Source organism: Gavialis gangeticus, unplaced genomic scaffold, assembly GCF_001723915.1.
Source record: "Gavialis gangeticus isolate Ggan-Ray unplaced genomic scaffold, GavGan_comp1, whole genome shotgun sequence".
Lineage (NCBI taxonomy): Eukaryota > Metazoa > Chordata > Crocodylia > Gavialidae > Gavialis > Gavialis gangeticus.
The window spans coordinates 38,403,978-38,414,820 of record NW_017729032.1 but is presented as its reverse complement, the minus strand read 5'-3'; the positions used below and the strand labels follow the sequence as shown (position 1 = coordinate 38,414,820).

The 10,843-nt window shown below is 45.6% G+C and overlaps 1 protein-coding gene across 1 annotated transcript in view; it reads right to left on the bottom strand.

Annotated features, from left to right (window-relative positions):
• The window catches only part of MPHOSPH8 (M-phase phosphoprotein 8), a 47,657-nt gene extending 47,130 nt beyond the window's left edge, over window positions 1–527 (bottom strand). The window contains exon 1 of the mRNA XM_019524850.1: window positions 119–527. Coding sequence (XP_019380395.1) covers window positions 119–301 — 183 coding nt within the window. The 5' untranslated portion in view covers window positions 302–527. The remainder of the gene's footprint in view (window positions 1–118) is intronic.
• Between the last annotated feature and the right edge of the window lie 10,316 nt (window positions 528–10,843).

Genomic DNA, 10,843 nt, shown 5'->3' with positions numbered 1-10,843 from the left:
CGCGGGGACACCGGGAGCGCGGGGCTCCCTCCTGCCGCTTCTCCGCCGGCGCAGGGGCAGCCTCCCGCCGGCGCCCCGGGAGAGAAAGGGAGGGCAGCCCCGTCCCCGCCGCACTCACGCCCTCTGTCTTGACGTCCAGGATCTTCTCCACCTCAAACACGTCCTCCTCCTCCTCGCTGTCGCCGCCCGCGTCCCCGCCGGGCCCCGTCGCGCCCGGCTCCGGCTCCGGCTCCGGCTCCGGCTCCTCCTCCCGCCTCGCACCCGATGCCGCCGCCTCCGTCGCGCTCCCGGCCGCCGCCATGTTGGGCCAAATTTCAAACGACAACAGGGAAAATCGGCTGCGACATCCACCGCCAGGCGGGTCGCTAGCGACGCGGCAGCCGCGGCCAATCGGCGCCCCGTCGCTCGTGACGCCACTGGCCAGCTCGCCAATCCCGGCGGCCGCTGCCGTTTGGAGTGACGGCTCCTTCAGCCAATGGGCAGCGCGGCAGGGGAGAGCCAATGAGATAGAGCGAAGCGGGCGGTAGGGGCGGGGCTGACCCCGGTCTGGGCTATGACGCGAGGCAGCTGCAGCCCCTGGATCCCACCAGGCCTGATGGCATACGCGCTCCCAGGCGGGGCGGGAGCTGTTCTTACCTTGCTCTTTCCCTGGCCCAGGGTGGCGGCCGCATTACAGGCGCACAGCTGCTGCTTACATCCGTGCTGCACGGCTGCGGCAGTGGCCAGCTGGATAGCCTGCCGGGCCAGGCTAGGGGGCCAAGCCTCCGGGGTTGCCTTGGCGTCTCCAGGAGTTGGATATAAGTCTCCAGCAGACTGCTGAGAGTCACCCCGGAGATGAATGATAGGGCATTCATTACAGTCTGTATTAAATGTTGAATCTGATATATACAGTAGTCCAGTGGGGTTTTTTAAATGTAATAGCGATGTGCATTTGCTGTCCTGACCTAAAGTCTACACACCGCAATTAACATCCTGTTGCCATGTGATGAAACGTCCCAGAACAAATGCATAGTTGGCAACCCTTGGCCAGGCCTGCCTTCAGGCCCCACGCGAAGAACGGTGAACACAAAAGATGAAGGGGTGCCCCTGCCCTTTGCCTCTATCTGTGCCCAGTGGTGCACCCTGTAGAACAGCATCTTGACACATTTCACTTCACAGGCGACTTCGTTTTGGGAGTAGAGGGATGCTCTGTTATTTGCATGTTACGGCCATGATATTGCTGTTTTGTCAGGAGCCTTTTTTTAATTAAAAACCCAAACAACCAATTTACTGGGCTTCACAGTTACAGAAAAGAGCTTGGAAATGTGAGTCAAATGTGCTTAGAAGCTCAGAACTCATGAAGTCCAATAAATTAACCCAAAATAAAATCTTGTGGTTTCAGAACAAGTCTGGTTTTTTTGGGTGGCCCTACCTTATGCTTTTTCACTGCTTGGAGTTAACTGTGTTCAGGGGCGTAGGTTGTAGCCATGTTGGTCTAAGGACACAGGCAGACAAGGTTCTTTGGTTAAATCTGGTATCTTTAATTAGACCAACTCAAACAGTTGTACTTGAAAGCTTGCAAAAAAGAATTTTTCCAATTGTATCCTTGGTCAGACAGAAGAAGCATCTGCAGTTTGTCTGTGTTCTTCCTGGATGGAATAATATAGAAGCCAGAGGCTGGTGTGCATGTGAGAGCCAGTCAGTGAAAATGTAAATTGAGGTAGTCAATGGGTGAGGGGAAGGGGAATGAATGCAGCAGGTAAGTACTAGAGATATTAAGCTGGTTATAATGTATCATCATGAATCCAATGTCTATATTTAGTTCATGATTTTTTGTAGGTTGGTAAAGCGAAGTTCATAGGCTCATCTGTGAAAGGTGTTTTGTAAACTCCCTTTGAGGATTAGAACTGAGAGATTGGAGAATAGCTTGTGAGAAATGTGCCCCCACAGGTAATTGGTTGGGGTTACCCATGCTCTTTTATATTAGTTTGCAAAGCAAAGGCTGGAGTGCAAGCTTTTAGGGGTAGGCAACTTTTTTAGCTTCTAAATCATCAGATTTAGAACAATAATCCAGAAGTAAAGGTACTGTAAAATCATTATTATAGTGAGACTGGCCTCCCCATAAGATTACTTGTTAGCTTGTAAAAACTCCATAGTCACTCAAAGGAAGCTGTAGAAGAGCACTGCAAGATGCTTGCCTCATCAGAGGAGTATACTGTTTTAGCACTCCAACACCTATGCCTAGGGAAGTTAGTAAATAGCTAGCAGTCTCCAGCCTTTGCTGGCCCAGACAGCAAGACTGAGCAAGGAACTAAGCTTCTCTGAGAAAGGAAGCATGTCATCACTGTCAACCTATGAGTGACAGCAATGGCAGAAGACCTCAGAGGTCGTGACTCGGGGATCCCTGCATTAGATACACACTTGCCCTTCCATTTTGCCTTTTTTCCCCATTACTGGGTTTACCTTTCTGATGTTTTTTTTTTTTTTTGGAACTAACCTCTCTTGCAGTAGTCAGTTTTAGTGTTTCTATGGCAGAAACATCAGTGTGAATATCACAGGGACTTTATCTAGCTTACTGTACTCTTGCTGGAGGTCCAAGGGGAGTCTTCTGAGCAACAAAAACAAAGACACAAGGGTGGTTGTCTACATGGGAATGGTTAAAACTTTGAGGGGGAAAAACAGCCATAGCTGTGGAAGAGGACCCTGTATGACCTGCTGCTGCCCACAGTTCTTTTCTGTATGCCAGCTATATGGCCGTGGTAAATTAATGAGGCTCACATCAATTTCTAGTTTTTTGATTGTGGCCATATATGCCTGGCTGTTCTGTGTTGGGAAGGTTGGGGGAAGATGACACTATGTGTATGTATATTAAGGGGAAGAATTTTTAAAAAAGCACATCTCCATGTTTATATGGTTATAATCAGGCAATGCTTAGGGACAAGCTGATTGTGGTCAAACATTTTGTTCTCTACAGGGATATCCTTTTCTACAGGAATAACAAATACACTTGCTTGTGTAGCTGCTTTCCATGCTGCTGGGATGGAGGCACATTTTTCTGCTTGCACTGTCGATGGACATGTGCAGGCTGCATCATTACAGCAGTGAAAAGGTTAGGTGTTGTTATTTAAATAATTAATGCAGATGAGAGAAGGGAAACTTCACCTTCTGTTTAGGGTGCACACTCTACAAAGTAAGTAATGTGCATCAATTTACATTGCAAAGACTTTCTTCCCAACAGCAACTCTAAAAGATTTGTCTTTTATACAGTCTGTACACTTTCATGATCATAAGGCTCTGATACACTAGTTCATTTCCTTCTAAAACCATAGCCTTTTAAAGCATATATTCCACATGTCAGCAAAGTCTAACTATTTGAATGTCTCATTTTAAACCCCTGAAAAAGTGACAAATTCTAATTAGGTGGTGGTAAATAGTGTCAAATCTGCTTTAACTTAAAATTTACTATTCTTGCATTTTAGCAGGGATTTATTATCTGAGGTACACAGCTAAATTAATTCCCAGTTTAATTTCATAGGCTTCACAATTTAATGGACTTCAGTTACACTGTTAATTTAACCATTATGTTTAGATGTTTATTCTTTCTTTTTCTTCCCTCTTTCTGTATTTCATGTTAAGCTTGATGACTAATAATTACATGACACTGTCTTTTTTGCAGGTGCAATTTTCAAACAGATTCTACAAGTAACTGTACCGCTTTCTTTTTTTCATTGGGTTACAAAGGATGCTTAGGAGGCAAGATTTTGGGCTTAATTTCTCCCAATTTGTGTTCAATATATAATTAAGACACAGTAACTTGGGAAAGTAGATTGGCTTGTAGCCTTATTGTGATGCGACTTGGAGATTCCCATGGCCACTGGGCGGCCCAATAAGAGAAGCCCCTTCATAACCTGATAATTTTCGCTACCCTCCTCTGAACTTTTCCAGTTCTATGATATCCTTTTGGAGGTGGGAGGACGAGAAATTCACACAGTATTCAAGGTGTAGGTGTGCTGTGGATTTGGACTGCAGTATAATGACATTTTCTGTTTTGTTTTCTTTAATAATCCCTAATAATCTATTGCCCATAAGTGCTCCTAAACACTATGATGTTTTCAGGGACTTTCAACAATAATTCCAAAACCTTTTTCTTAAATTGTAACAGCTAGTAATAGAATGTACTGGAACTGTTTATATAGAGCAGATACAATAATTTGAGCTAAAAGAACCTCCACTGCCACATGTTTTCTCCATGAGGAAGTGCAGCTCAGTAGGCAGGATGTTGCAGTAAAGGGATGCTCTAATAGAAATCTTTTTTTTTTTAAATTACTCACTATGAATAGTATAGTTCATTTTGAGAGATCTATTTAAACAGAAGACTAATCCTCCCAGGGGACATTAATTCTATCTAACACATTCATTGCCCCTGGTGGCTGGGGACGCACGGTGAACTGCAGGCAGTGGCGGTGCTGTTGGCAGTGGAAGTGTGGTGCAGGCAGCTGCAGAGCTGTTGGCAGTGGGAGGGAGGGGTGGCGAGTGCCAACCACCCGCAGATGGTGCTGGCAGCAGCCAGCAGCAATCAGGGACCGCCCACAGACACCACCGGTGGTGGCTGCAGTGAGGGGATGGCAAGCAGCGACTTTTCGCAGGGGGTGCACTGCCACGATCAGGGGTGCACATGCACCCGCATTTACCTACTATGTGTTGCCAATGAACACGTTACTACACTTGTAATGTAAAACTGTAATGTAATCTAGTAATTTTTAATGAATGAAAGAAACTGGTTTACCAATAGATCCAATGCCTTTTTTTGCAAGAAAAACATGAAATAAATAGTCCACATCAAGTGTCAAAATTTCCCCCAGTTTTTGGCTAAGATTCCAAAAGCCACCCTATGGAATAATCAGAGATCTAAATAAGGCAAATATTTTCATAAAGCATTCAAACCATTGTAGAAATGTAATTGGTAGTAACAAAGGGCAAGTAGGTAAGTAATTTAAATCAAATGCCTAAGGGCTTTTCCCCTAAAAATAAAAAGCATCAATGATCCTCAGAATTTTTAAATATAAACCTCAAAACACTTAATGTAAATTTTGTGATTTTAGTCAGTGTAGCTAAAATGCAGCCTGTTATAAATCAAGCCATGTATCACCTGACTGCATCTCATATACTACCAGAGATGCATCAAGGTTTGAGTGTTGCAATACATTACATATCTGTCCTACAGCAAAGGAGTACAGTAGGAACCAAATACTCAAAGGCCATGTCCAGACATGTGTTTGGTTCCCTAGCAGTGGCAAGTTATGCCAAGTAGAGTAGGGGATGCTGGGGCTAACACTGGGCTAGCCCCAGCAGCCTTAACTGGGGTCCTGGGGGCCTCCTGGGGCTGCACCAGTAGCAATCTTGCCATGTGGGGCTTGGCCAGTAGCAAAACACAGCTCCAGCCAGCCATGCTGCTTTATGGGTTTTTTTGCCCCTTGAACATCCAGGGGTCAAAAAACCCCTCTGTGCTGCTCCCTTGCAGTGCACAGAACAACATGGAGAATGTGCAGTATGTGGTGCTGCAGATGTGTCCGCGGTACCACATACTGCATGGCTGTGCTTGTCTGGACACAGACAGAGGGTTAGTTTCCTAACTGCCGCCTTCCCTGTGAAACTGAGAGTGTGGGCTGGAGCAAGCTGAAGCTAAGAGGGCTAAGGATACTGAGAGCAGTCTGGCCTGGGGTTAGGGACCCCAAGGGCAGAAGATTGGAGTAGCAGAAGCAGCCCAGACAGGAGCCCAGAAGGCTGAGGGCTAAGAAAGGGCCACAGCCACCATGCAAGGGCCAGGAGCCCAGAGAATGGAAGTCTGAGGCTAGAGTAGGCTTAAACTGGGAGGGCCTAAGCCTGAGAAGGATTAGGGCTAGGGGCCCAGAGAACAGAGAAAGCTTTGCCAGGACCCAGGGCTCAGCAGGCTAACTAGAGTCTGAGAAGAAGCAGCCCATCCTAGGGTTAGTGGCCTAGGAGGCTGAGAGATTAGGATAGGGCTATGGTAGCTGGGCAAGAGCCTGGGGCTCAGGCAATAGAAGGCTGAAGCCAAAGTCAAACAGGTTTGAGCTGAGGGGCTAGGGCCTGGAAGGGGGCTGAAGCCCAGTATTGGTGGAAGACAGACTGGGGCTAGTGAGCCCAGGGAGATGAGAGCCAATCCAGGGCCAGGGGCCCAGCAGGCTGGATAAATTAGTTGATTAATAGATCCCCATAGATGATTTAAAGTAATGCCCAGTAGATGATTTAAAGTATGAGTCATGGGCGTGGCTGTAGGAGCAGAAGGAGGCCATGAATAGCCCTTAAGGTGACTGGTGCCCTAGGGAGAACAGATGAAGTCAGGAGAGCCCCAGGAGGGACCCACTGGACCAAGAATAGAAAAGGGCTCACTCTGGGACCCTGTGGCAGCCTCCCCTTTCATAATCAACTTTTTACATCAAAGATGTGGCACATGAGAGGAGAGGGAGGGTACCCAGAAGCTGCATGGCCACTAGGGGTGGCCCAGCTCTGCTTTTTCAGCAGTGTGTGCTGCTCAAGCATGTGCTGCTCAAGCATGCGATGCTCTGGGGTTGTTTTTCTGGGGGTTTTTTGACTCCTGGATATCCAGAGGTGAAAAAAAAAGTGGAAAAAAAAAAACCAGAACAGGGCATGCTCAGGCAGCATACCCTTGCAGCACAGAAAATGCCTGACTGTGTAGTATGTGGCACTGCAAACGTGTTTGTGGCACCACATACCACATGGCCATGCTCATCTGGACACACCCACTGGAATTAAATCAGCTCCACTGTGCCACCTATATCATCAGTGAAGGGTAACTGCCATCTCTTGTTGCAGTGCCAAGTTCAGTCAAGCAATATTAGTTCTGTGGGGGCTGTGTAAAGGGGGATGCTTGGTGGAGATCACTCAGCTCATGCTGCTGTCCGGAAGGAAGCCTCCAAAACTCTCACCAGTACAGGAACTCTAACTGCAACCCTAGCATTATACTGTGGAAGGGGGTTTAATGGCATGACATTCTTGAACACAGAGTTTGTCAGCAGGGCTACACTGCTCCCGCTAAGTAGGTTCATAGCCAAGCCCCAAAAGAGTTATGGTGAACCGTTTACACACAGCATATTAGATCCAACTCTATTACTCGTTAGTCGCACTCACCTGACAAGAACAGCATCATCTTATTAAGTGTAGCCCCAGGACTTAAAAAATTCTTAACAGAAGTGACCAAAGTGTTTGTACTGGCATCCAGGCTGTTCATGCAAATACTGTCTGTTGACATTCCTTTTTCAGCTTATCAGTAGATGGCAGCAGAGAGCTCCTTCTCCCGGCCTCTCCAGACCACAGAGCTGAGCCTTGATATTGTACTGTAAAATATTACAATGTTTTTAATAGTGTAGAACAGAGAGCCTGAAGCTGTTGAAACTTTATCCTACAATTTTTATATCTTTAATCTCTATATAAGTTCGGGGAAGCTATTTTGAGGGTCTCTGGCCTGATCACCAGGGATGCTGGTTTCCTCTGTTTAAAAATCCCAAATTTTCTGATTGAAAAAACTCTCAAGTTGTCTGATTAAAAAACCTCAAATCCACATTTTTCTGTGATGAAAATTAAACGCCACTATATATATATATGTAGGTATTAAGTGAACACAATGTTTTATTGATACATTTACAATTTTAAAGCAATTTTGAAGCCCACCAGTGCCTCAATCATTATAGTAAGTTCTACATACCTATATATTTTGGTGATTGATTTTTGGTTTTATTTTATCATAGAAAATCAGAAATCCTCCTACCTGCTTCTCTCACCAGGATGTGTGTCTAGCTGTGGCTGTCCCCCAACATTGCTTTGTTGTTTTGAGCAGCCCTGATATGCTGGTGCCTTGCCCATACCGTTGCACCTCACTTCCAAACCACAGCCCTCCTAGCTCTGCCGGTGCCCCTCACTCCCAACCCACAGCCCCAACCCCTTCAGGTGCCCCTCATTCCTGATCTGCAGCCCCCAAGTCCTTGCTGGTGCCCCTAACTCCTGACCCACAGGCCCTGGGTCCTGCTAGTGCCCCTCACTCCTGACACATAGTCCCCCATGCCCCCAGCCCTGCTGGAGGGGGCCCCCAGCTGCCAGGGCTACAGGCCATGACCCGCAGCTCCCTGCCCACTCCCCCCAGCGGCAAAAGGGCAAGGATTTCTTAGGGTGCTATCTTTTATTGGGCCAGCAACATAGTTGGGATAAAGTCAGACAAGCTTTCAAATGTAAGACGGGTTTCTCAGAGGAAGAATGTCTTACATTCAAAAGCTTGTCTAACTTTATCCCATCTATGAGTAATTGGTCCAATAAAAAGATATCACCCTAAAAAATCCCTCTCACTCTCTTGCATAATTTCTGGACCATCATGGCTACAAGATCACTTTACTTTCTTTTACAAGGACAGGTTGCTAGCTTGTTGCTCAGACCACTTTGTAGAGGACCAGACCCTACTTTTTTATATATATATTTTTTGCCAGGAATTAAAACTCTGAGTGACAAATCTCATGAAGTAATTAGAACAACCAAGCTTTCCCACTGCATCACTGTCCAAACTACCAACACTTGGTCTTTACCTGGTTTACTCAAACCATATACACAGTCTCTGCTGCATTCACAGTCTCTGGCCAATATTCCTGGGAGAAAGACACTCCTAACAGGGTCTCAGACAATGCTATACTGACCCTCCAGCTCCTTCCCCCTCAGCCCTCAGTCTCTCAGATTCTCTGCCTCTCAGCTCCCAGCTCTTGGCTGTCTGCTTCCAGCATGTTAACTCTCTGCCTGCCTTGGCTCCCAGGCTCTCAACCCTCCACTCCCAGCTGTCTGCCTGTCTCTGCTCTCAACTCTTGACTTTCTGCCTGTCCCAGGCCTCTCTCACTAGGGGTGCCTGCACACGTGTGGGGATGCTGCTTCAACGTGCTGTATTTATAATGCGTTGGAACAGGTTCAGTTAATCAAGTCTAATTAGCATGCTCCAGCCAGCCTCCACGTCTTGTGTATCAACATCCTCATACTTCAAAATGGTGGTGAGGGCGTTTTAACTAAAGCTTGTTGAATGAGCTTTAGGTAAAATGCCTCTGCTGCCATTTTGGAGTGCAGGGATGATAATACATGAGATGCTGTGGGTGATTTAGAGGTGTACTCAGAGCTGCTCTAATTAAAGCAACCTACCTCCACCCCTAGAGCATGCATAAAGATGCCCTAGGAGCCCAATTCTCACACCCCTCTGATTTCTTCCCCTCCCAGGAAGCCTCTCTCCCCCTCTAGTTCCCCTCTGGAAGTCTCTCTGGAAGTTCCTCAGGAGCCCTCTTAACCTCCTGCCAGCTAATTATCTAAGGCAACTGGCCCCCTTGCCTAGGCAGCATGCAATCCCATGTACTGCTTACAGCAGGGCTGTAGTCCTTGCAAGCCTTGCAGACTACCCCAGGCTCCTTGAGCTGGCAGTCTGCTACCCTGCTACAACAATGTTAAACAAAGAATATAAAAAATACACCTTAAGAAAGTAAACACCCCAAATGCTGCTCATTTAAATTTGAAGAGTTAATCTGAAAATAACCAGGAGGGAGGAATCTGTGTGTTGTTTTATTTTTTAAGAATAAAAGGAAAATTGCTATTTTATAACATACATGAAATCATAATTTTACTCTTAAAAAGATTTACTCTTAAAAATAGCTGTGATTTAGTTGAAAAGCAGCACAAGTAAACACAGAAACCATAAAAACAAATGATACAAATTAAAAATTAGTTCCCCCTGAAAGGAAGATGCTGTGCTTTTCACAATTATTTTATGCTTTCAGCAAGGAAATAAAAAGCAGTAGTTTTATCAGTCTTTTCAGATATACTTCTGAGTTTGTTTCTAGTTATTCCAAAATGGAGGTTATGGTACTGGAAGATATTATGTGGCTAATCAAAGAAAAGATGGGCAGAAGAAACAGGGAAATAATTTCCAAGATACATTTTGTTAATTGCCAAATTTTTCAGTTTCCAAGTGAGGACACCCAAGAGAGGACACCCTCCCGAATTGTTAGGATTGCTGAACAGAACATAGGTTGCTTCCCACCTAGTTCTGGTGCTATATGATAAAGTATATGACAGAACGTTCTTACCTGCTCTTCTGGTTTCATTGCTGTAGGGAAAATAGGACAAATATGTGAACTGCAGATCTTTATGGTATGATTTTTATGATCTTATGTAATGACAGTTATTGATATTGCTTATGATTAAAGCCAGCCTAATCCATAGTTTTGCTAGTTCAAGAAGAAATGATATTCTGACCTCCTTGTGCCAAGTATCTCTACTGTGGTTGAATGTGGTGGCCCATTCCACCAGCACACATTTTGTGTATGATCCCTTTAATACAACTACAGGTATCTTCGGTTACTACCGAAGACCCACCTATGATTATTTTTAACAACTGCTTTTAATATTTAGAAATTATGCACCGTTTGGATCAAGAGCTTTAGTTTTGCACCTGAAAGCCTGGCATTTGGCAAGAGATGGTGGTCAATGGATGGGCAAATTTGTTTCTCCTATGTTAACCATGTTCCTGCTTAGCTAGAAAACAAATCGGAATTGTTGTACAGCTAATATACTGTCATGATTAGTGAAAGGCAAGGATTGTTGTGGGTGATATTTTTTTATTGGACCAACTATACAGTTGGCAGGGACATACACAAGCATATAGGTATACCCTTCATCAGGTCTCTGAGAAAAAAGCAGACATAGCATAACTATGCCATAATAGAGGCAGAGACTGCGGGGGGCAAGGAGCAGAGACTGTGGAGAGTGGGTGGGGGAAGGGGCAGAAACTGTGGGGGGTGGGGGGGGC